This window comes from Sinocyclocheilus anshuiensis, unplaced genomic scaffold (assembly GCF_001515605.1).
Source record: "Sinocyclocheilus anshuiensis isolate Anshui unplaced genomic scaffold, SAMN03320099.WGS_v1.1 scaffold1980, whole genome shotgun sequence".
NCBI lineage: Eukaryota > Metazoa > Chordata > Actinopteri > Cypriniformes > Cyprinidae > Sinocyclocheilus > Sinocyclocheilus anshuiensis.
The window spans coordinates 5285-31904 of NW_015557235.1; the positions used below are offsets into that span (position 1 = coordinate 5285).

The window sequence follows — 26620 nt, forward strand, 5'->3', positions numbered from 1 at the left end:
GAAACCGGCACATCAAGAAGAAAGCCCTTCTCTTTCAATCCGATATCCACCAGACTCAACCACAGATGTCTCTCCGTAACCACCATGGATCTGCCAATGGCAGTGCTTAGTGGCACGGAGAGCAAGATCTGTGGTGCGACGCAACTCAGCCACCTCATCAGGGGATAGACCCTGACCTTTATCCAGGTCTTTCAGCAGATAAGCCCGAAGCACCGCCATGGTATGCAACGAGGCTGTAGCCGGACCTGCTGCCACGTATGCCCTGCCATTCAAAAGAGATGTATCCTGAAGGGGTTTGGATGGCAGGGAGGGAGCCTTAAGAGAAGATGTCTCCCCCATAGTGAATGAGAGTTAGTTAACATGTAGTTGCAAGTTATTGAGAGTTAGTTGACATGTAGTTGCAAGATAATCAGAGTTAGTTCACGTAGTTGCAAGATAATCAGAGTTAGTTGACATGTAGTTGCAAGTTAATGAGTTAGTTAACATGTAGTTGCAACTTAATGAGATTTTTTTGGCATTTTGCCTTTATTAAGATAGGATAGTGTAGAGTAGACAGGAAGCAAAGTGGGAGAGAGAGAGGAAGGTGGAATCGGAAAAGGTCCTCAAGCTACGCAATGCAACAGCATTATATGTTGGCACACTGCCCGTTAGGCTATCGGCACAGACAATGAGAGTTAGTTAACATGTAGTTGCAAGTTATTGAGAGTTAGTTGACATGTAGTTGCAAAGCTACTTATGGTTAGTAAAATATCTGGACTATTAAAATAAAGTGTGACCAAATATTTCCCCACACAGATTTCACAACAAATTTATTCAATTGAATTCAGCACATTGACCAACAGAAAATTGCTTGATTTAAAAGTGACTTTAAAGGCATAGTTCACCCAAAAATGAAAATGATGTCATCATTTACTCACCCTCAAGTTGTTCTTAACCTGTATGAGTTTCTTCTGCTGAACACATGGTAGCCGGTAGTCATTGACTTTCATAGTATGGGAAAAAAAAATACTATGGAAGTCAGTGGTCACATTAGCAAAATTTCAGTTACAACCCCAATTCCAGAGAAGTTGGGACGTTTTGTAAATATGCAATAAAATCAAGAATCTGTGATTTGTTCATTCTCTTTAACTTTTATTTAATTTACAAATGTACAAAGAAAAGATTTCCAACGTTTTCACTGATCACCGTAAATGTATTTTGTAAATATGAACAAATTTTGATGGCTGCAACACATTCCAAAAAAGTTGTGACAGAGGTAAAATAAAAGTGAAAATGTTATAGAATATCCACTTTGAAACAGTTCACATTAAGCAGGTGAATTGGTAATAGGTCAAGGTATCATGTTTGGGTATAAAAGGAGCTTCTCAGTCTTTGCCAGCAAAGCTGGATCATGGCTCAAAATTTGTTTATATTAACAAAATAAAATGAAGTTGGCCAGTGAAAACATTGGAATTTTTTTCTTTGTACTTCAGTCAATTAAATAAAGGTTAAAGAGAACAAACGACATATTCTTGATTTTATGGCATTGCACAAAACGTCCCAACTTTTCTGGAACTGGGGATGTAGAAAGATCGGATACATATGCTCCTCATTTTCAAAGTTACTATTTCAGTGTTGTCCTGATTTATATATTTGTTATAGTCAATTAAATTTCAAAACTTGCTTTTTTTGTCAGTGTGGTGTGCCAGCAAAATAATAATAATAAATGTTTCTTAAGCAACACTGATTTCTGAAAGATCACAAATACAAGTGACACTGAAAGCTGGAGTAGTGAAGCTTAGCATGAGAGGAAAACACATTTTAAAATATAATATAAAACATTTTTTCAAATTGTAGATTTACTGTTTTTACTGTATTTTTTAAACAAACAAATGCAACAAAATATTTTTTTTTATTAATCCATTAACAAATCGTACTGTCCTTTTTTTAATGGTAGTGTATTTTATTCATAATAGATAGGCCTATTTTAAAAGCATGTAGCCTATTTTAACCCAAATATAACAGCACACATTAGCCCATACATAATTGTTTTTTTTGTTTTTTTATGTCATTGAATGCCACATGACAGTCATCACGTATTTGATTTGACTGGACTTGAAATATGATTATCATTAGTTTCCCAAGGAGCAAAAAAGCCACGTGGAGCAAACAAAAAGCTATCATAATTGTTCTAAACAAGAAAAAGCATCTCATGCTTTATCGTGTCTAAATGCTTATGTTTTGACGGGAAATTCGGCAGCTGCGCTACAGAACGTCAAGCGAACACTGAAGGAAAATGTCGTTGCTAAGGAAATGATACACCGCAGTCTAGAAGCGGCAGTATTGTTGTGAAGTAGCAGCTAACACTACACTGCTGGCCGCGAACGGTGCGACACGTTGCATTAAGATCCCGTTATAATCGGTCAATCAGTAACTGAGCGGAAGCGCTACAGTAAACGAATGCTGCGTTCTATTTCTGACGCATTCCACGCACTTGCTCTACCGACAAATTGATATAGAAAGTGCGCTTTGATGCATCCAGTACAGAGACGGCATTAGGATGTGGCAGTCAGACCATTTTCTTTTGCAAGTTTCAGCTCATACAACTTTGGTGAAAACTCGCCTTAACCAAACGCCCCCCAAGAACACCTCAGCTCCCCCTTTCAAAAATATTGCTTCCAGCGCCCCCCGATGCTCCCCAAACCGCCCCCGTTGAGAAACACTGATATACAAAACAATAAAATTTGAATTCTGCTTTCCTATGTACTATAGTTTTATTTTTTATAAAATGTTTTATGTATCTGAATTTGTCTTAGTGACCTTCTTAACAGAAAGACATTACTTAAACAATTATGCATATTCACATTACTCAAATATAATTGTACTGAAAACAATGTGGTATGGTGCAGTGACATTTCCTAGTTAATACTATTATTAGCCGTTTTACTTAAAAGAGTTAAAGTTAAAAGAGACATATAAAACTATAAAAGAGACATGACATAAATGTAAATGAAAATAAATGTCATTTTATATTTTGAATATATTGTGCCGTGACTAAACCCATTTGAATCAACATCTGTATAATTATTATACTGTACATGCAGTTTCCCTCTGTTTTTAATTGAGAGAGAGATTTAAAAAATCTTTTGCAAGTATAATTTATTGACTTGATGCATTATAATTGGTCACTTTTTAATCCAAGATTGCAATATTTGGAGAGAATGTCAGCTGTTTGTTAGCTGTAAACTACTTAGCTGTGGCAAACTCAAAACTGCTGAATTTAAACATTAAACTGACCTGTTGTTAGTAACCAGTTTTAACTCACAATGCTATCTGTGCTCTGTTTTATCAGCACCCTGGACAAACATTTACACACTTTATTAGTAAGTGAAGAGGTGAGGTTCGATTATAGTTTAAAGGGGAGATTCTAACCTTAACCTGAATTTTATTGGACATCAAGTGGTGATAACCCCCCCCACACCCACACACACACACGCACGCACAAAAATATTTACAATTTCTCATGAAATTTATTAATTCTTTTATTTTTGTTTCTAAATATAATCTAAATTTTTATGCTCTCATCAGCCAATAATTCAAAATACATTATTGTTGGCACAAAATATGGAGCTGTATTTAATCAGTGGACGTGTAAATTCACTGTTTTGGAGCGACAAAACATAAGTCAATAATTCTTAAACAATCTTTTAACAGTACATTGATTATATGTCCATGTTAATTAATATTTTCAAAATCATAAGAAACATTGAGACACACAGAAACAGTGCTGCATTCAGGGCTAGACATTCACAGAAACTCTTCTAATGGTTAGACCTGTTTGTCACATCCTAAAGAAAAGGCCGTTCAAGGAAGTATGAGAGTTTTTCCATCTCTGGTGACAAGTATTGTCCACTGAGATGCTTGACAATACTTACGGGTCATGGTACAGTACTGTATTACATGCAATAATTAGCTTTTTTGTTTTTAGGTGTGAACTTATTAACTAACATCACATTAAACTTTTCCTTCAGCACAGCTTCTATTTCACAGTCAGGGATTTCCTTCATGTGCACCATGTCACAGTCCTCCTCGGGGTTGTATGTTATCTCGCTGTAAGTCCAGCCAATCAGAGCTCTGAAGCCGTTGGGCGTCTGAAGGGAGCAAATGGACTTCAGCACAAACCGAGAATCAGGACTGGTCTGCAAGCAATCCAGGGTCTCCACAAAATGCTCTTTATCACGGGGTGTTAATGGAAAGCAATACATTTTCTTCGTCAGACGCCTGTCAATGAGGCTGGAATGAGCATAGGCCTTGTCTTTGACCACTTGCTTTCTTGTAGTCTTCTCCAGAACCCACGTCATCCCATTGTTTAGCAGGCGGAACACACCTGGAGGCTGCGGCTGATCTTTACCCGAGATCATCTCTAAGGGATACCACAGTTGGCACGACACTCCATAGCTCACGTCGGTAATGTAAGGCTTCCCCTCAATCTCCACCATATTGATGAGATGAGAGTCCACGGGGTAGAAATCATTTTGGAACTTATTAAACACCTTGGAGCCTAGTGTGGTGTATTTGTAACCCATCTCCTTTAGGACCCATGAGAACAAGAGGTTGTTTTCACAACACCAGCCTCCACGATTGCTTTTGACTATTTTATCATAGATGATGTTCAGGTCCATCGTGTTCTTCTCCCCACAGTGGATGCTGAGGTTCTCAAATGGAATGGTCATAACATGCAGCTTATGGATGGTGCGTAAAGTGTCCAGATCAGGTTTGTCATATGGTCCAGTAAACCCAATCCTGTTTAAGTACCCTCTTAGAGCCATTAGAATCCTTCAAGAAACAATGCAAAACAGTTTTTAAGCTAAAATATGAATTTCCCCTCTTGCAAATTACTATTCAATGCACAGTGACAACTATACATACTCCATTTGTAGGTTAATTTTCCTGAAAAGTATACATACTGTGTGTCTGTGCTGCTATCAAAACATTGCTCCATTTGATCATCCTAAACCAAGGTTAGGGTTAATTTGGGGCAGGACCAATTGTAGATATGGGCTGTGTGGGTCATTTGTGTATCCTGTCATTTGTGCCTCTGTTATCTTTCTCTTTGAGAACGGGCCTGTCACAATACCCACACTTGCTCTCTTTGCAATTAACTACTTGTCTACTTTCTCATTGTATTTCAATGCAAGTGTGTGGAATGTAACATTTTCAAAGACCTTTGTTTATACCTTTTGATTTTCAGTACTTTGCCCTTTTAGAATAAACTTCTCAATGTCTATTCAGATATGTAACAAGATCAAATTTATTTAGGTGCTTCTACCTGTAATTACGAGATCAAAAGCAGTTGCAAATGTTCTACAAAATATACATACAGTACTTGTCTCTGCACATACAATGTGCAACACTTTATGTTTTACCACCAAATTATATGTAATATTTAATTAATTTAACATAGGCTTAGCCTCAAATACCACTCTGAGCGATATCATTAGAGAAAGTGTGAATTTAGTGTATTTAGCTCAAGGGTACTGAGCTTTGGCTTTTTTCAGACATGGGACAGTTTTGCACATTTATTTCCTGTCATGTGTATCTCAAATGGCCAAGACCACAAGTGTGGGTATTAGGACAGGCCCAATGATGTCTTTTCAAAACCAAAATGGCCATTTCCTTATCAGGGGAGGCAAGATGAGCATGTTTCAATCACTTGCCAACTTGCTAAAATCATGAAGGCCCACCCCTAAATCTAGACCCAAATCGGCTAAAAATCATTTAAAATTCGCCCATCATAATTCGTAAATATGTTCTATTATACAGACTTGCTAAAATCATGAAGGCCCACCCCTAAATCTAGACCCAAATCGGCTAAAAATCGTTTAAAATTCGCCCATCATAATTCGTAAATATGTTCTATTATACATCAGATCCAATCAACAGCATGCCTGATTATTCAACACATCAGATAAAAATGCCATCAGTGACAGTCTGACTTGTTTTGATGTTCATGCTGAGCAGCAAGGCTCACAACTGTGACATCTTGTATTTGTCTAATGATATTCTGTTATCTATATCAACTATACATTGTGGATGCATCCGCTTAATTAGCAACAAATGATGTGAATGTGATATTTTAAAACTAATTTGCATTTGTTCATGTAGATTGCCTGTCCTGTAAAGAGAGAATTGTCAGCTCTTATTTGGTTCCTTTCTCTGGCTGCAGCCGTCTACTCTCATCTACATTCAAGACGAGGTGTTTGTTATCTCAAACAAGCTTATTGTGTTTGCAGTTGTGTCTGGTAAAGCTGGTTGCTTGGCTTCAACAGATTTTACCCATTCTCTAGTGTTACACTGTTTAAGAAAAATGTAGGAACTTGAAATGTTAAATCTGCTGCACACAACAGAAAACAAACCTCTTGTTTTTTACATTTTATTTTTAAAATATTTTTACTTCTGCAGTAAAGTTATCTTGTTTTCTAATGGAAAACAAGAAAAACAATACTTGTTAGTTTATGTTGTTTTGATATTTCTACTGGAAAACGACAAAAAAATACTGAAAATGCGTTTTGCAAGATAACTAGATAACAGTTTTTAGAACAATATTTTACTTATCTAAACAAGAACATCTATAGTCACTAAGATTAAATAGCATGTTCCAGTATTTGAATTGCAAGTGCATATTTCATAAACAGTTACTTAATGTATATTACATAAATTAGGTGTAAATAGGACGCAAGGATTAAGTTGTGAAAGGCATAGACAAAGAAGATTTGTGAGTATGGAACTTACAAGATGAAAATATACAATGAGAGGCAATAACAAAAAAGTTTAAGGACCTATTTAAAGAATGGTAACACATCAACAGAAATATGAACAAAAAATAAATAAATACAAAATAATAGAAGAAAAAACCCTCTTACCCTTAGATGAAGCCAGTGGGTTGTCAAGTGAATTTGCTAGTGATAAGCAAAACAAGTGTCACAAAGACTCATAAAGTGAACATCTTCAGAGTGAGGGACTGGATGTTGAATAACCAAGAGTTAACCCTTGAACCACAATGCAGTGTCACAGGTTTAAATAAATGAATTATTAAAGACATGAGCTGAGAACAAAAAAAACATTTAAATATGTCTAGTCAGCATACTTACTAATGTGTGTCAAAGTATATAATTATTTTATTGTGTGTTATTAAAATAAGTTTTTTTTCTTTCGTAAACAGTCTCAGAACAAGCGAAATGAACAAAAATGAACATCACAGAATATTCCGCCATAATTTTCCCTGCTCAGGGAGTAGGAAGCAGTGTAGGGACCATGTCAATTGGAACAAAGTTCATGCACGGAGCTCACTTCTAACAAGCTGGTTATCTGAATCAGGTGTGTTAACTAAGAGAGACATGCAAAATATGCAGAGCGGTGGGGCGCGAGGACTGGAATTGAGAACTGCTGCCCTACATACATGTCATCGTAGGGAAAAAGTCCCACCCATTTGTGACGATCTCTGCCCTGAGTGAGAAGCAGCAGTCCATCATTACTGGAGATATACAATGTCACTGCCAAAGAGGCATTAGAAGTGTTATGTTTTGGGATGCACCAATGAACGTAGGAGCTCCATAGTCTCCCTCCATCTGAGCCGCTAAGGACACTGTGGTTAAGTTTAATTTTCGAAGGAAATGTACCGAAAAAAATCAGTAAAGTCATGCCAATCATTTTACACCAGACTGCCTCACAAACAAGGGTCATTTCAACGCTGGATTTTCGCAAAGTCTGATTCTGAAAGAGGGATCAATACCAAGGCTTCGTGCGCGAATGTCAACTCCAGACAAAGTAAGCACTTCATATTTTATTTTCAAAATGCCTTTCTGAAAGAGCTCCTTGGCACTCTGTAAGGCTAATGTTGCTAAAGCTACCGTCGTCTCTGCCTGTTTTCACTGATGCTACCTTCACGTGCTACCAGAATGATCGTAAATAGAAAAGTGGTAGTTATAAATTAGCATATGAAAGCAATGTGAGCCGATCGCTTGAGAGTTTCTGACAGTTTCAGTGCATGCGATTGTTGTGTGTTGCCAGTGTGCCGGTGGGAGCTTTGGCTTTTGAAGCTCCGCCCTCTTCTGAAAAGGGGGCCGGGAGCATTTGCATTTAAAGGGACGAAGACAAAAACGGCGCGTTTTGAGCTCGTTAACTATGACTTTTGCCTCAATAAACTCCTAATTTGCTGCTTAACAATAGTAAGGTAGTTGTTAAGTTTAGGTATTGGGTAAGGATGTTGAATATGGCCATGCAGAATATGTGCTTTATAAGTACTAATAAACAGCCAATATTTTAATAATAGGCATGCTAATAAGCAACTAGTCAGAATTGTTCCCTATACTAAAGTGTTACCGATATAACATGTATACCATTCTATATATTCAAAAGTGTTACTTATATGGTTCTATCTAGAAATTATGCATTGCAGTTGGAGTTTTTGACATCTAGAGGTGAGTGACAGAATCTGCCACCACAACTGCAGAATGACAAAAGGGCCCTCAAAGTAAATACAGAAAAGCACTTCAGTGCCTAAAATGAATTAACTTAGTTCTGTAGTAAAACATCCAATAGCTGAAAAATAATGTGAAATAATTCAAAAATGTGTGTGGCACACTGACATACAGTACACATCAATTAAATATATAAATCACTTAATATAGCTCTGAATTCTTAAAAAGAGTACCACCTTTGAGGAGGAAGGGATGATCTCTTCTATCACCAGAAGGAAGACAGTGAGAGAGACGAGGACAGATGTGCAGAGGGAGATTTTCTCCCCTCCGTTAGATGGGAGATAAAACTCTATGACCCCTTTAAGGTCCAATTCTCGCTATTAATAAATCATTAACTATGACTTTTGCCTCAATAAACTCCTAATTTGCTGCTTAACAATAGTAAGGTAGTTGTTAAGTTTAGGTATTGGGTAAGGATGTTGAATATGGCCATGCAGAATATGTGCTTTATAAGTACTAATAAACAGCCAATATTTTAATAATAGGCATTCTAATAAGCAACTAGTCAGAATTGTTCCCTATACTAAAGTGTTACCGATATAACATGTATACCATTCTATGTATTCAAAAGTGTTACTTATATGGTTCTATCCAGAAATTATGCATTGCAGTTGGAGTTTTTGACATCTAGAGGTGAGTGACAGAATCTGCCACCACAACTGCAGAATGACAAAAGGGCCCTCAAAGTAAATACAGAAAAGCACTTCAGTGCCTAAAATGAATTAACTTAGTTCTGTAGTAAAACATCCAATAGCTGAAAAATAATGTGAAATAATTCAAAAATGTGTGTGGCACACTGACATACAGTACACATCAATTAAATATATAAATCACTTAATATAGCTCTGAATTCTTAAAAAGAGTACCACCTTTGAGGAGGAAGGGATGATCTCTTCTATCACCAGAAGGAAGACAGTGAGAGAGACGAGGACAGATGTGCAGAGGGAGATTTTCTCTCCTCCGTTAGATGGGAGATAAAACACCAGCACGGTCAGGAAAGACAATCCAATGCAGGGGATGATGAGGAAGAGTGTGTAGAAAAGAGGAAGACGTCTGATAATAAAGGAGTAAGTGATGGATGGATAGAAAAAGGTTCCATCACTTCTCAAACCTCGGCTACCTGTGGCTGTCACAATCTCCCATTCACCGTTGTCAAAATAGTCACGTTTGTCCACATGTACATCCTCAAGGAGAATGTCCACCTTAAAAAAGGAATATTATGCAGTTGTTACATACATTTCCATATATTAAACAAAAAGCTATGCTTCAGAGGACTTAGAATATACAGTATGAGTAATTTCAGTTACTTTATCTGTACTATTTACAGATAGCTAATTAGGTACAATTTAGGTAAATTTTTAGGTCTTCCTTTCTAGATGTAAACATTGGATTTTCATGCCTTTAATAACAGTTTAAAACAGCATACCTGGAAACCATCGTAGGTCCAGGAGCCAAACTTCATGGAGCAGTTCTGAAGGTCAAAGGGGAAGAACGTCACATCAATGGTGCAGGCAGATTTATAGTTAGCAGGAGGGGTCCAGGAGATAGTGCCATCATATCTCACCACCGCTTTTGTCACTGTGGCCTCGAAATTACCATCTGCACTGCAAGTGAGAATCACTCGGTCATCAAGCTGAGATACAGGCAGGTCCAAAATTAACATTCTCATATTGTCAAATTAAAGTAAAAATTGTCTTTCTTACTCAGAGTAGCATTTCAAATCACAAAAGTCAAGATTTTTGTACTTTTACAAGCAAGGCAAGAAGTTGGAGACATTGGGAAATAAATATTGACCTAATTGAAATGATAATTTTCTAAACGGTTTTCTCTGACATTTCTACAGGGGTCGAGCACAAAGGATTTGACTTGTAAAACCATACATTTGAAGTGTAACAGTTTGGTTTTCATTTGTCAGGTTACAAAAATAAAACTCAAGCATTAGAACTATTTAGACTTGATCAGGCTTCAAAATAAAAAATTTTAAGATTCTTCTTTTAAGAACGCTCAACGGACTATCTAGTACCAAACTGCTTTCTTCTTCTTCTTCTTCAGATTCAAAAAGGTATTTTATAATAATGGTTACTCACAATTTAGGCATATGTATGAAATAAGTAAGTCATGTGATGCAGTATATGTATACATAACATCACTTTTAATATCCATAAAAAAATATTATGAATCTCTATGATATTTTTTGTTCTAACAGAAATGTTAAACGTCAGGTTCAGTCCCTGTCTGGTTTCCTTTCTGACTCATACAGGTAGGCACTGAGTGGCAACACATACTTGTCATAGAGAACAATGTCAGGAATCCAGATGGAGTCTGAGGGAACTCTGATGGAGGTGATGCCCAGATAATGATCCGGATTCCATCGGAGCTTCATGTCTGTCCATTCCTGAATGCAGAGACACATGGATTCATCTGAAAAGCTGATCCCCTCACAAATAAAAATCAATGTGTGTCAGTTGTGTACCAATGACTAAATACTACCAGAACAGAACACAATGACAAGAGCAAAATAAAGGTCTAATAAAAATAATTAATATTTCGTATTAATCAGATAAACCTTAATGGATTAGTCCTGCTTTACCTGCTTCATCCAAACATTGGTTGTCATCAGCTGGTTCTTCTCATTCTGACCAAAAAAAATGTGTTTATTGTAAGACAAGATTTTGATAAGGAGATTGCTGTTTCAGCATCACTACTTCTCACCACATCCACGAGCTGGGAGATAGCCAGACCAAATTTCACCTGCACCGTTCTGTTTAGATCCTCCACTGGTCTCACCCATTTCTGGTAGTTGCTGAAGAGATGCTTAAACAGCTTGTCTTCTGTCCTGGTATAGGAAGACAGCACAGGAGGCCCTTAAACAAAACAACAACTTCATGTTAATCTCTCAAATCCAATCAGGAGGGACTGGAACACTAAACAACAGTAATTAAATGGCAACAGTCCCACACACAGTTTATAGAAGGTGTGACAATTTGGTTGACACTTTGCCAATGATCACATTGATCTCACAATGAACAACTCACCCAAGACATATAGATTTTGTAACAACCTTACACCTGCCCCCTCTAAATCTATCATTTAAACCAGAGCAGAATTGACTCTCCAACAGAGCCAGGTGGAAATCTCATAAAATGTCATTTACTAAAGACAGTAAAAAAAAATAAGCAATGAAAAGGCATGAGCAGTTTTTGGAAGCATTTAGGATGTTCTCTTTCAGATGCAAAATGTATGGGAGGAGAGTACAGGGGCGCCGTAACGGGGGTGAGAAAGGTTAGGACGACACGAGTCAATGATTTTCAGAGGGTCTGGAAACCATAGCAGCGCCCCTGGGAGAGTATTTAAATAATTCATGAAGCATGATTTACTAAATTGATAAAGTCAATTTACTGATATTTATCCCATTATTTAATGCCCAAATAAACATGTTTTAAACTATTTTGCAAATGACATGGCAGCATTGCTCTTGGTAGACTGCACTGGTCTTGTGGAAATGAGCTGGCTGCATCTGTGTTCTTTAATTTGCACATTGTCAGAACTTTACACTACCATCAGAGCTTTTATGGAATTGCAGTCACATTCTAATTTGCCCTGTTTAGTAAATCTGGCTCATAATATTGCATACTATTATCCATATGATATGACTGCTCTGACACTATTGGATGAGTTGGAGTTGAATAGATTTGCTTCATCCCTGAATCAAATTTGTTTCATCTGTAATGAATTTTGCAACACTGACACTGTTATTGAACTGAATTGAATCAACATTGAACTGACTTGAGCTCAGTAACAACACTATTGCTTTTTATAGAGCTTCTGATCGCTGAACTGAGCTTGTTTCATAATTAAATAAATGTACCCAGTTATTGAACAGAACTGGCTTGAACTGTTGTCTGTTTAGAGCTGTTTTACAGCAGAATTTAAATTTGTCTCATATTTGAAGGGTTTAAAATTATCTAATATATTTCACTAATTCTGTTAATTTCCTGTTTATTACTGTGAAGCTGCTTTGAAACAATCTGTATTGTATAAAGAGCTATATTTTATACTGGTAAGTTGAATTTTATCATTGACAAATTCAAAAAAACAGAATAAATTCTTACTGGAATGATGGAATATCACAGAATATCAGAGATTGAGCCTTTCAAAGTTGCCATAAAAATGACGTCTGTTTGTAATGTGCAGCATATACTTGATTAACTCTAATAAAGCTCATTTGGCATTGTTATTAGATCTCCAGCAGCTGTTGCTATCATGCCAACATCCTGTGTGATCTGATTTTCCTCTCAAGGTCTCTAAGGGAAACCCAACATGATTTGCTGAACACGCGTTCAATTCTGCGGGGGCTGGTAGAGTTATGAATGGCGATTTATGAATCTCTGAGTGTGAAATTGGTTTAGATGATCTGGGTTGTGTTAACATCACTGGTGTGAGGGATGTTCTTTAATGTGAAATGTCACACTCTATAGCTCTGTTCCAAAAACCCAGTGAGCTGTCTGTTGCCTACATATGCGGTCACATCTAATGAAAGTGTTCTAACTGAAATGGAACCTCAGAAGGGACTTATTTAGAATTATTTACTTGCAGTAACTCTACAAATGACAGTAGAAGCACAACTTAGCACAACAAACGAGTTTGTTGTAAGAATGTTGCTAAAATTCCCCAATGTTGGGGAAGTCGTGGCCTAATGGTTAGAGAGTCGGACTTGTAACCCAAAGGTTGCGGGTTCGAGTCTCGTACCGGCAGGGATTGTAGGTGGGGGGAGTGAATGTACAGCGCTCTCTCCCACTTTCAATACCATGACTGAGGTGATCCCTAACCCCCAACTGCTCCCCGGGCGCCGCAGCATAAATGGCTGCCCACTGCTCCGGGTGTGTGTTCACGGTGTGTGTGTTCACTGCTGTGTGTGTGCACTTTGGATGGGTTAAATGCAGAGCACTAATTCCAAGTATTGGTCACCATACTTGGCCACATGTCACATGTCATGTCACGACAATATGTATGACTAATATAGACCTTTTTTTCTTCACATTTTCTATACTACTTTTGGGTAAGTAAAAATATGTTGAATAATGAATGCAAAATATATGTGTGTGAATGTATTTATTCTTACGCACACAAGCCTGTTTTGACTCAAAACTGCATATAAAAAAAATGTTTCTGGAATTCAGTTTTTTGCATGTCTGAAGCTGGATGTAATATAAGACAGAATCAATCATCTAGCCTCACTGAGTCTCAAGGGAATGATTTGACCCAGAAGCCATAAAACACGGTGAGTGTCATTTTTCTCATTTCTGTCTAAAACTGAGGTTGTTAGCCATTGGTACTGCATTTATCCTATAAAAAGTGTGGTACGACCCAAATAGCATATATTGATTGCATTCTGTGCCTATTATTCAGCTCGGTATTTAGATATTGATTGAATTTTGCAATTTTATCTCCGCCCCAAAGCTCAGTTTCTGTGCTTATAAATCTTGATGCTCTTTAACTGTTAATTTCACAGGCAACCGCAGATGGTATTCTGGTTGCAGCTTGTTTTCCCATTGATCAATATCTGTGGTCTGGTCTCCCTTAATCAATAAAAACTGATAATAAATAAACCAGTAACACTGATTAGAAAATGTATTAATCCTCAGGTCACACTGTTTCAGTGGACATGTACTCTATCATAAAGTAATAATCAATGTTGGTAAACATATAAATCATGACTTATTAAAACACCCTGAATCGCTTCAGGCATAATGATTTCTGCTCTAAATTTCTGCTCTTAATGTGCAAACACTGTTGAGCTTTTCATTATATTTTATCTTATAATAAAGTAATTTTTGTAGAATTAAAATGAACTGGATTGACAGTCACTAATTGAAATACAAAGACTGACAGTAACAAATGCAATATCCATGTGCCACTGACGATACAGCCTACAAGCATATGCTAAATATAAGGCTTTAGGCGGTCAGCAAAATGCATATTTGCTGGTAACAGAAATAAATACTGTTTTAAATACATAAATGCAGTTTTATCCAATTAATACACAAATGTAATGACTAAATTATACAATCCAATATTACTAAATCAACACGACCACATTAGATTACACCAACAAAAGAAATGTTAAGGGTCAGCTCAGTTTAAAAAATAGCTTCTTAGACTAATAACTACACATTTTCAATTTATGCAGTGTACCAAAGCTGAGCCCAAGGGAAAAGCTACATTGTAGTAGACTTTTTTTTTCTTAGTGAAAACTTTAATAAAATATACAACCACTGTATAGTTACACAAGTAATTCAAATCAATATTTCACATCCACATATTTATTATTTGGTGAGTATCAATGTAATAAGTGAAATAATAAACGTATAAACTTAAAAAATAATAATGTAAATCAGACGGTTATCACAATGTGATGGGATTCAATTACCTACTTAGGTAATAATGCAATCTGCAGACTGAAAAATCCCCTGAAAAAATTTATATTTTGAAGAATGTTGAAAAATTCCATATGGAATTACCATATACCATATGGAAGGTGAAAACTGACTTCCATTATGGACAAAACAACATTCCAAATTCAAGCACACTTTTTGATTCTAGGAATTTTTTTTTTTCTTAATGGTCCTAAAATAATTATAGAAATTATTTATATAGTACATATAAATTTGAATTTCTTTCTTTTAATTTTGAGTTGAATTATGGCCTGGGTACAGTGGTGGACAGTAACGAAGTAGTTTTACTTCGTTACTGTACTTAAGTACATTTTTCATGTATCTGTACTTTACTGGAGTAGTTTTATTTTGAGTAACTTTTACTTTTACTTCACTACATTCCAAAGCATAAGATCGTACTTTATACTTCACTACATTTCATAAAACGTATCGTTACTCCTTATAATATCACGTGCTCCGATACGCAGAAGCGGTGTCTGATTCATGAACAAACTGATTCTTTTCAATGAACCCGTTAAATCGGTTCGCAAATCGCACCAAATGATTCATTCACGAATAGGAATGATCCGATTGCAGCTGTTCTAGAGTCGACAACTCACTGATTCAAATTATCCGTTTAGTGCGAGTCTCCAGTGAACTGAATTCACAAGTAAGAACCGGGAGATCTTGTGAGCTCGCGCGCTTCTGATGCTGTTAAAAGTAAGTTACTAATGTCATTATTGTAACTGAAAATCATATTTAGGTCAAAGCTGTCAGATGTTTGTGAACTAAATCTGCTGTAATCTAATTATATTTTCCTTATTATATTCATTATTTCCTTTATTTTATTTTACGGATCTGTACTTTTACTCAAGTACTTGATTTGTGTACTTCGTCCACCACTGCCTGGGTGTGTTCTTGACAGGTTTCATGAGATTTCGCTCAGGCACAGATGGGGCATTGAGCCAAGATCAGAGACACTCACCTATACAGGAGCAGAGGACAGCACAGCAAACTAGCAGGAGGACAGATCTGACAGCGTTTTGAGCTGTTACCATGATACCATCAGAAGCAGCAAAGCCACTGAGAAGACCTGCAAGCATCCATAAACGTGCATGCACTTTATACGCACAAATACAGTCCGAACTGTTATTGAAGACTCACAAGCTTGTTAGCCATTAAACATATATGTGATATGCAGTGAAGACCTGCATGCTGCATCTTTCATGTATGTGCAAATGACCACAAATATATCTATTCACAAACAATCCATGTTATGTGACAGTCTATAGGAATATCACCATGTTCTTCATCATGCACATGTGAGCAGACCTTCACACAAGAACACAAAGCATACATCTATCCACCTGTCTGTTGAGATTACACACATTCATCAGTCTGCAAACAACCAGTGTCCCTCTGTCTGTCTCCATTTTTCTTTATTTGTCATTTTCTTTTCCTTACCTGATTATGGACTGGAAGGAAGCACAATCTTTAGAATTTTTTTTTTCCATTTGCCTGTCGTGTGTCCATGCCAACCAGCATGTGTGTGGCTGCTTACTCTCTCTCACACACACACACTCCATCACAGTCTCCTGTTCCTCCTCCTCCTCCTCCTCCAGAAAGGCAAGCCCACCCCCTCACATTTTACCGCACAGAAAAAAACAGCCAATCACAGCCCTGGATCCTCCATTATCCTGTAAAGTATGCCCCTTCCTGCTCAAAACATGCACACATGTTAATGAGAGTACACTAGAGGTCTTCAGACATTTTAGGCTAATAACCCTTTGGTGGATAGAGAGACAGAGTAGAGACTCTTTATTACATAATGTGTAAAGAAAAATCGACAGAGTTATTGCCTGGACTATAAATGAAATATTTATAATTAAAGTCAACATGAAAACTGGACCTATTTACAATCTTCTATTTCTATTCTTCTATTTACAATCTCCTCTTACATTAAAAACCTGAAAAAAACTGCTTGTACTTTACAATACATTGTATTGTTGTTGTATATTTCTATATTACTTAGTAATGTATTTGTTACAACACTATAAAATAAAGTTTTGCCTAGTAATATTCCCATACAAGAGTGTTGGTCAGGAAGATCGCTCATATGTAATCAAGTAAAATTAAATTAAATGCTAGCTTCACTAGCATGTTACTGCCCCCATCAAATAAAATAAATAAAACAAAATAAAAAAAATGGAAAGTCTGTCCATCTGGAAAAGTCTTTAGAATTGCATACAAAAAAACAGTATGTCCAGCTATAGACAGGCTCTAAAAGTTGCCAGGACTGAGCGTCTCCATTAATAATCAAACAATCCCAGGTTTTTATTTAGTACAGTGGCGAGAATAACAAACAATTTAAATTTTTGTCCAAACAGAGTATTTTGTCACTGTTTAGTAGTAATGACTTAAAGAAAATCGAAAGTATCAGAAAAACAATAGTAGGCGTACAACTTTTGGCAGTGTCTTTCAGTCTTATTTAGCGCCCACACTCTAAAAAATGCTGGGTTAAATACAACCCAGTGCTGGAAACTAATACAATGCTTTATAACTATAGGACAGAAAGAGCTTTAAAAAAAAAAATAAATAAATAAAATTAAACCAACAACATGCTTGGTATGGTAATTTCATACCAACTAAATTACAGTTTTTCTCGATTGCTAAAACACTATAACCAGGCTTTTGAATTAAAATTTGAAAACCATAACGTCATTTTTCAAAAAGCACTCTGACAGAGTGAAAGACCAACGAGTGGAATATGTTCAGGCATGAGTTTTGATATCGTATGAAGTATTGTGTACTATCACAGTATAGCAGTTTATGCTGCCATTTGTGCCCTCTTGAACTGTGCTTCAGGGCAGTGATTTACTCTACTGTGTTTCATGTGTTTTGCAGAGAATCTGTGAGATTGAAGGAATAGGTCGAAGAGGAAGAGGAAGAGGAGGAAGAGGAAGAGGACGTGGTGAAGGAGGAGGAAGAGGACATGGTGAAGGAGATGGAAGAGGACGTGGTGAAGGAGGAGGGAGAGGAAGAGGACGTGGTGAAGGAGGAGGGAGAGGAAGAGGATGTGGTGAAGGAGGAGGGAGAGGAAGAGGACGTGGTGAAGGAGAAGGAGGACGTGGTGAAGGAGGATTATGCTACTGTAATAAAGAAATGCATCAGATTGCCTCGCATACAGATAGAGTTTCAGTATGTTTCCATTTTTTCCTGTAAAAAGGATGTGTGACAGTTACAGTAATGAGTGCTTCCTGAAAATAGGATGTTTGGGGAATTGGGTGAGTCGTTATGGATTTGTGTTTACTGTTTTGAGAATACGAGGCATAGTTTCAAGAAATGTGTTTAAGCAATCGAGAAAAACTGTAAGAGAAGAAGTGTTACCTGTAGCAAGAGAGCCTCCTCACAACATTATCAACTCCTCTTTATCAATGTCAACTACCAAAATTCTTCAAGTTGGGAATTATTAAGCCTCTTTTTAAGAAACCACAACTGGATCCAAATGAATTAGCAAATTCCACTCATTTCAAAATCTCAAAGTGTGGGGGGGGGTGTATCTGCTCAGTTATGCTCCTTCTAATGAATGATAATCTATGAAAAGTTTTAGTCAGGTTTCAGGCCCAATCATAGCACAGAAACTGCACTAGCTAAATTTACAAATGATTTACTTGATCTTAGTGCTGCGTTCAACACTACAGATCATGATATACTCTTAGAGCACCTACTAAACTACACTGGTATTCCGGGACAGGCATTCAGGCTCTGATCCTATCTGTCTGATTGTTACAATTTTGTTTATTTAAATGAAGAACTATCTAGTTTAATACTTGTAAAGTATGGCGTGCCGCAAGGTTCTGTTTTAGTCCCTCTGCTACTGTATGTTCAATATACGCACATATTTCCCCTGGGAAATACTGTTAGAAGGCAGGGTATTAGCTTCCATTGTTATGTCAATGATACCCAGCAATGTGTTTCATCAAGACCAGGTTGTTTTTCTAAATTATCTGAGCTAATTGTTAGTGCACAGATCCACACTCTGTTTAAATCTTGATTAAACACATCTTTTTAGCCAAGCATATACAAAATACATGAAAATATCAAGTTTCATATTAAGTAATTAAAAGGATGAACAAAGTTTATGGATAGTAACTGCTCTCGCTGGGCAGGCATATGTGCATTTTGTTTGATGTCATTTGAAGTTCAGTGGATTGGAGTTACAGAAAGTCGTTGTGTAAATTTCCACTGCAGTGCAACTGAGTGTGGTTAAAGCTATTATTTATGGTACTAGGCGTGTGATGCAGAACTTTTCTCTATTTCTAGTTTCGCTTCTATTGAGGCGCCATTTGCTGAGACATATGATAGGAAAGTGGTTAAATACAGTATGTGAGGTGCATGTGTGTGTGTGTGTGTGTGTGTGTGTGTGTGTGTGTGTGTGACTGGGTGCATCTTTTTCACGTTTCCTTGGCTGGTAGATGCACCGGGGACCTGATTATAGCACTTAAAACCTGGAAAAGTCAGATTTTCATGATATGTCACCTTTAATCCACACTCTGTTTAAATCTTGATTAAACACATCTTTTTAGCCAAGCATATACAAAATACATGAAAATATCAAGTTTCATATTAAGTAATTAAAAGGATGAACAAAGTTTATGGATAGTAACTGCTCTCGCTGGGCAGGCATATGTGCATTTTGTTTGATGTCATTTGAAGTTCAGTGGATTGGAGTTACAGAAAGTCGTTGTGTAAATTTCCACTGCAGTGCAACTGAGTGTGGTTAAAGCTATTATTTATGGTACTAGGCGTGTGATGCAGAACTTTTCTCTATTTCTAGTTTCGCTTCTATTGAGGCGCCATTTGCTGAGACATATGATAGGAAAGTGGTTAAATACAGTATGTGAGGTGCATGTGTGTGTGTGTGTGTGTGTGTGTGTGTGTGTGTGTGTGTGACTGGGTGGTTATACATGTGTTGCACATATGCACTTGCCCATTAGTTCGAAACCTGTAATGTGTGAGTGGGTGGTTATACATGTGTTGCACATATGCACTTGCCCATTAGTTCGAAACCTGTAATGTGTGACTGGGTGGTTATACATGTGTTGCACATATGCACTTGCCCATTAGTTCGAAACCTGTAATGTGTGAGTGGGTGGTTATACATGTGTTGCACATATGCACTTGCCCGTTAGTTCGAAACCTGTAATACAGCCCAAAATCTGTTTCCTTGTCTGTTGATTGTATTTTTCTCAGTTTAACCAGCCAATTCATATTTTGTTTCATCTGTCCATCTGTATTATACTTATTATAAATGTGTACTATGTGTCATAACGGTCATGCCCACTTAAGCCACTAGCACTGAAACCTTTTGCAAATTTTCCATCAGGTGTAATTTTAAACACACTGCTGAAGTGGCAGAGAACACAAGATAACATTTCTTCGGTTCTTCTTTATACTTGTACAGAGTGAGAAAACGGACAGCTAAAGTAATCTCTGTGTGATATATAATGTATTTTAAGTACTCAATAGACAAGTAAACAAACAAAAATAAATGTGTGAACATTCTTTCTGATTTCTAATTTAAATTTTAGTTTTGGTCTGTTTATGTAAATGTATTTAGACCAGTTTAATCTATTTTAGCACTGAAATTCTACTAATGTAAAAAGAAACCCAATGTATCTCAAATGCACATCTGCATTACAGTAATGAAATCAGAATTCAGGTGATTTTTATGTGAAAGAATTTAAAATCTGAAATATAACTGCTCTTAGCCTCTTCAAACACAGAAAACGCAGAGTTGTACATATTTCTGTATAACTAAAAAGGGTTAGGATGCTAAACTGCTAACATACAAGTAGTTTCCTGCAGTTAAAGATGTAACATTGTGCTCATCTCTTTAAACGTTTAGTTTACAACCATTGCAAAGACATTGATTCTTTTATGTAGAATCAATGTACCTTTTATGTACTTTTATGTAAAAATAGATATGTACAGAAATTTTTGTTAGTATGATAAAAAGATAAAAAGAATTGTCATTTAAATTGCACATATGAGCTGAATATTTGTACAGTATAAGCAGATATCCTTTCACAGTGCATTATACGTTTTTGTTGATATTTTCCAGATAGTAAAGAGAATATTTTTGTAAAAGAGCATTTACGGTGTAACAAATCAGAATTTGAATATATATATATATATATATACATATATATATATGATTTATTTTTACTTGTGGATACAAGTTCAATAATCCTGCACTTTAAGTTAAGCTGAGCATAAACATTACATAACTGTGTTATTGAACATCCTTAGTTCTTTTCTTAGTATAACTTGTGTAATCAATTTAAAAAGTTTATATAGAGTTATTTCTTTACATCCAAAACAAGTTGTATTCCAATATAAGAAACTTCACCAAAGAAAACATGAATTACTCTACTTTTACAGCAAAGTCTAAACAAAAACACTACATGGAATTAAAAATATATTCTAATCCTGAATAACAAATATTTGCAATCGCAAGTCCCCATGCTTTAAAAAGGCCGAATTATTAAACACAAAAGTGTATCCTCAGTTTTATTGTTTTTTTTTTTAGTATTTTGGTATATTCACTTATTCATACTAAATGACCTAAAATTCACTTCAATTTAGTCTTCATGTAATGTCAACATTTTGTACATTTGACAGTTCAGTCAACATTTAAATAGTTTGTCTGACAAAATGAAAGTTTGGAACTGAAAAATTAGGAAATATTATCTGTAACTGCTGAAATAAATTCCAAGTGTTTTATTATGAGATATTCTCCAGTACGTGAATACAATAACACACTGCAGATTACAAAATAAAATAAAATAAAACCAACAACAGTTTGTTTTTACAACAATTTCATGTTACATTAACAATATGTATATTGTATTTTAATCATAAATTCTGAGAGTTAATTTCCAGTCTTGAAAAATCATTTACAGTAACGTTTACATAAACAAATGTGCACAGTGACTAAAGTTATGGTCAACACTCAGTTGGTCAGTGTCATCAAAAATCAACAATAATGACAGTAAACAAATAGTCAATTCAAACAGAAACTTCAAAAACAAGTTAAAATAAACCACAAAAAGCAACAGTTGTAAAACAGCAGTAGCATCGATAACACCACAGAGCTGCAACAGCATAATTTAATCATGCTGTAATGCATGCAGATGTTGTACTGCACATTACACTTCATTATACTCTTCATCTGTAAAAATACAATACATTTGTGTAATGCAGACGCAGCTAGTCATTGTAATTGCACAGCACAAAATGTCTACATTTCAGTTTTGCAATACTGTAAGATTGTTTTGATAACTACACAACATTCATTCATTCATTCATTCATTCAATTCAGACTTACCATTAAAAGAGGAATTATCCGACTCTGAGGCAGCCCTGAGCCATGGGCATTGATTTACACAACCACAGCATTTTTGTAGAAACAGTCAAATAAATAAGAAAAAACAAAACTAATCAATCATTCATGTGAAAGCTGATATTGAAACAGACAAGAGAAAAGACATGTGAAATCAGTCAGAAGTATGTAAAATAAAATATGAAAATAGCACAATAAACAGTACGAAGATAAAACAGCACAAAGCATATTCAAACATAAATTACTGGCTTACCAGACAGCACATTGTATGTGGCCAGTACCAGATGAGTCAGGTTTGTCAATTTCTATAACATAGATTTCTTAATGTAAGATACAAAATTACAGAAGGAGAGAGTAGAGGAGAGAGTTTTAGGTCTTTTTAGTCCATTTCTTTAGCTTTGAGGTTATCTGTATTGTAGTATACTCTTACATGCTGACTAAATTAAATTTTAGCAAATATATTTAAAACGTCCATATTTGTAGCAGCTTTAAATATGTGTGTGTGTGTGTGTGTGTGTGTGTGTGTGTGTGTGTGTGTGTGTGTTGCTGCTACAAATATGGACATTTTAAATATATATATACTTTTGTGCTCCACAGAAGTAAGTCATTCAGACATAAGGGTGAGTCAACGACGAAATAATTGCCATTTTTGGGGTAAACTATCCCTTTATTATGTGTACCACTGCTACTTAAATTTATGTACAGAAATATCTTAAACTATTTTATGTACAGAAATATCTAAAACTTTTAAGAATGACTGAACCAACACAATATCGCGGCAATTATTTTACGTTTTGGCAATTTGATAGCTAACTTGTATGAATTCATACAATCTGCCTATATGGCCTATAATGAAGCTTCATGCTTACTTTTTTTCCTAAAAACTGTATGAATTCATATGATACTTCCACTTTGTAAAGTAGTTTGATTTTCTCATGAGATCAGGTTGAGATCAATGTATGAAAGTTATTAAACAACATAACAGTTAATTAACACAACGGTTAATTAATGTCTATGAGTTCAGTTGTTATGTTTAGCAACAGCCTACCCCAGCTTCCTGTTTTTCATAGGAAATAATCCAACAAGAAACAAGAACTATACAATGAATACCTTCATATAACGCTTCTGTTCCTCTGAGCTCTGTCTCATTTTTCAAGGATCTGTTGATTAAGGATGCATCAGAATCATCCTAAATCTAATATCTGGTATATTTTAATTTCTTATTTACTGTAGTTTCTCATAACTTCTCAAACCAACCTTTCATTTTGGATTCCAAGGCATCCTATTAGAAAGAAATAAGAGTATTAGGATTTAAACAGAACAATTCGAGAAAGTGATATGTGTCAGTGTTTTTAGATCTAGAGAAAATACTACCTCGTTTTCGGATCAGTGCCCAGATTCCCAGAAACAGACTGAGAAGTAACACTATGCTAGAGCACATTATGACAATTATGACTTTGTCAACACTGCTGTTAGATGTCGCTGTCAAAGGAAACCCAGAAACACAAAAAGGTCTTATTTTGACAGTTTACTTAATTCTCATATTTTAGTAATCTATAAGAACTGTGGCCACGTCTCCAAGATGCTTCAAGAAACCTACTTGCAAAGCTACCTGAAAAACTATGCGCAAGTGCACCGAGGGCAAAAGCTGCTATGCAAAGGATGGTCACATCAAATGTCAATTTAATTTAGTTAATAGAAGTTCATTGATCAAGAAAATCTATTTATGACATTATTTTTGACAGCATCCTCATTTTACAGCATTTTTACACAAGTAAACACCTAAACTTTTAACAGTACTGTAGCTTTGCAGGTAAGTTTCTTGAAGCATCTTGGAGACGTTGCCACAGTTCTTCTGGATTTAGTCTGTCTCAGTTTGTTCTGTCTCTTCATGTAATCTCAGACAGACTGGATGATTGTGAGATCAGATCTCTGTGTGGAGCACTGGCTGTTGTCAGACAAAAATCTCACTGGATTATTACAATTAATGGCAAAATGAATGTTTGGAAATGTAAACTGATATTTCCAACTGACACTCTACAGCAAAAAATAGAAATAGAAATAACTGACTTAAAACCATTTTTAGCTTGTGAAAATACTAGTGTTCTAATAATTTTGCCCACCACTGTACTAAATTGCAAATTCATAATTATGAATGTGTAATTGTAAATATATTTAAATAAATGACATGCAAGTTTCAGTAGAAATCACAAAGTGTACTGTAATTTGCCATAAATCCATGTCAGTACACACTTTAACCATATTGCAGACAACAGAATTATGAAATTGCACATCATTTAAGTCTTATGTGGGTTGGAACTACTGAAAAGTTCAGCTAATAGAATAGCTGCTTTTAATACACTATATAAACTATATATATATATTCATGTAATTTCATGTAATTGCAATTAATCAGCATTCTTAAGCCTATTCTTACCAGTTATCTGAAGATCAACTTTAATATTTTGATGAAGTCTCATTCCATGGTAAGGGAGTATGTTTAACAATACAACACAACTGTATATCCCAGCATCTTCCATCTGGACCTCTCTGAGGGTGAATGTTGTCATCGTCTTCTCTGTGTCCCAAATATTAACTTTAATAGGCTTTCCATTTTTGATTAGATAAACCAAGATCATGTTCCTGGACTGTTTTTTGTGTAAAGGATTGGATGTTGTGCAGTTGAATTCAGCATTACTTCCCAGTGGCACCTCAGACTTAAGCAAATGTATCTGTGTATAAATAAAAGGTTCTGTGGCAAGAAAGAGAACACTAATGGGTAAATGTTCTAGCGTGCCCTTTAATATATTCCAGGACAAATCAATCCAAAACAAAAACACACAATATCAAACATTTCTCTCTCATTAAAAGCCATTTTGAGTCTACTGTGGTTAATTTGCACGAGTAAGTAATTTAACATTTCATCTGTGCTCAGGAATCAAAAACACTCACAAATGTAAACAAAAGTGTGGTACACCTTACCAGTCACATTTATGAAGATGGAATTATGACCATATCCCATCACTTTGTTTATTTGCAACTGCTCTTCTGAAAACACACAGCTGTAGTTGCCTGAATGGTTCATTTCTATTCTCTCTATTTTAAAGGTGGTGTCTTGTCGAGTGGGTCCGTTTTTCATATCAATAGCTTTACCATTTTTACACAGATATAAATAAACTGCCTTTACTGTAAAACCAAATGTGCTGCAAGTAACTTCCAGTCTACCACCTTCTAGTACTTCTGTACTTTCACTGAAAATCTTAGCTTGATTAATCTTTTGACCTGCGAGGGAAAGAAGTTAGAGACTTTAGATTTTAATCCTGATAAGTACAATATTACATTTACAAGTTGTTTATTCAGTGCATTACTGGAACATACCTTGACATTTAAGGAATAAATTCACGGAGATATCTGAAAATAATAATTAACATTTATTAAACAAACACCACCAGCATTTATGTTTATTTAATCTATTGATCCTTAATGATAGATTTTATCATTTCAGTACTTACACGCAAGGAGAAACATACCAACCATGGCTGCTGAGCAAGATTTCATTGTTTTCCTGCACTCCACAAGATGATTGAGTTTCTCGTAGCATGCGACCAATATGTTGTTACAGGGTCACTGCATTAGTTTGAACAGGCAGTGGCAGTGTCTATAATAGTCATGCTGTGAAAGCGTTCTGAAGGCGGAAACACTGTCAAATGGTGCTGAAAGCTGTATTTTACATTACATTAATCATGTATAACTACATTTGCACAATAACTATTCACCCCTCACATTTGATTTTTCTGATGGATATTCATTATTCCTCATCATACATTTCAAAAATACTTTCCATAGCTAAGATTTCATACCCTTTCGACTGCTATTTCTATAAATGTTGTACCACTAATTCACACAGATAACTATTCACATTCTATGTTTGTTTTCTAATTTTTAGAAAGTTATTATCTCTTACACATTAGCAATAACAGTTGTGTGATCTGTGGATAAAGAGTTAGTGAAACAATGACAAGGAAATTCAACCAAGGTGTAGTTTGACAGCATGTGGCATTTTTAACATCCAACACACACTCCAACCACATATATTAATAGTGCGATAGTAGTTCAGCTGCTTTCAAAACAATGTAGTTTTCCAGTAACATGCAATACTTTGTTGTTTTAATGTCACATTTGTATTGTGAATGCAACTTCACTGCCGAGCGAGCTGAGGGGGGAAAAATCTAGTCTATTTATTCTTTTATTCATGCTGACCA

General features: G+C 35.8%; 2 protein-coding genes across 2 annotated transcripts; both read right to left on the minus strand.

The window, feature by feature from the left end:
* Positions 1–3614: 3614 nt before the first annotated feature.
* Positions 3615–6970, minus strand: LOC107679010 (arylamine N-acetyltransferase, pineal gland isozyme NAT-10-like). Its single transcript, XM_016474415.1, has 2 exons — positions 6903–6970; positions 3615–4815 (listed from the first exon to the last, which is right to left on the minus strand). Exon 2 carries the CDS (start codon positions 4806–4808, stop codon positions 3936–3938), a length of 873 nt encoding a protein of 290 aa, XP_016329901.1. The 5' UTR covers positions 4809–4815; positions 6903–6970; the 3' UTR covers positions 3615–3935.
* Positions 6971–9349: 2379 nt separating this feature from the next.
* Positions 9350–16468, minus strand: LOC107679002 (neuronal acetylcholine receptor subunit alpha-5-like). The gene is made up of 7 exons (XM_016474404.1): positions 16418–16468; positions 15939–16046; positions 11232–11383; positions 11110–11154; positions 10805–10914; positions 9946–10123; positions 9350–9721 (listed from the first exon to the last, which is right to left on the minus strand). The coding sequence occupies exons 2-7, from the start codon at positions 16009–16011 to the stop codon at positions 9350–9352; spliced, it is 930 nt and encodes a 309-aa protein (XP_016329890.1). The 5' UTR covers positions 16012–16046; positions 16418–16468.
* Between the last annotated feature and the right edge of the window lie 10152 nt (positions 16469–26620).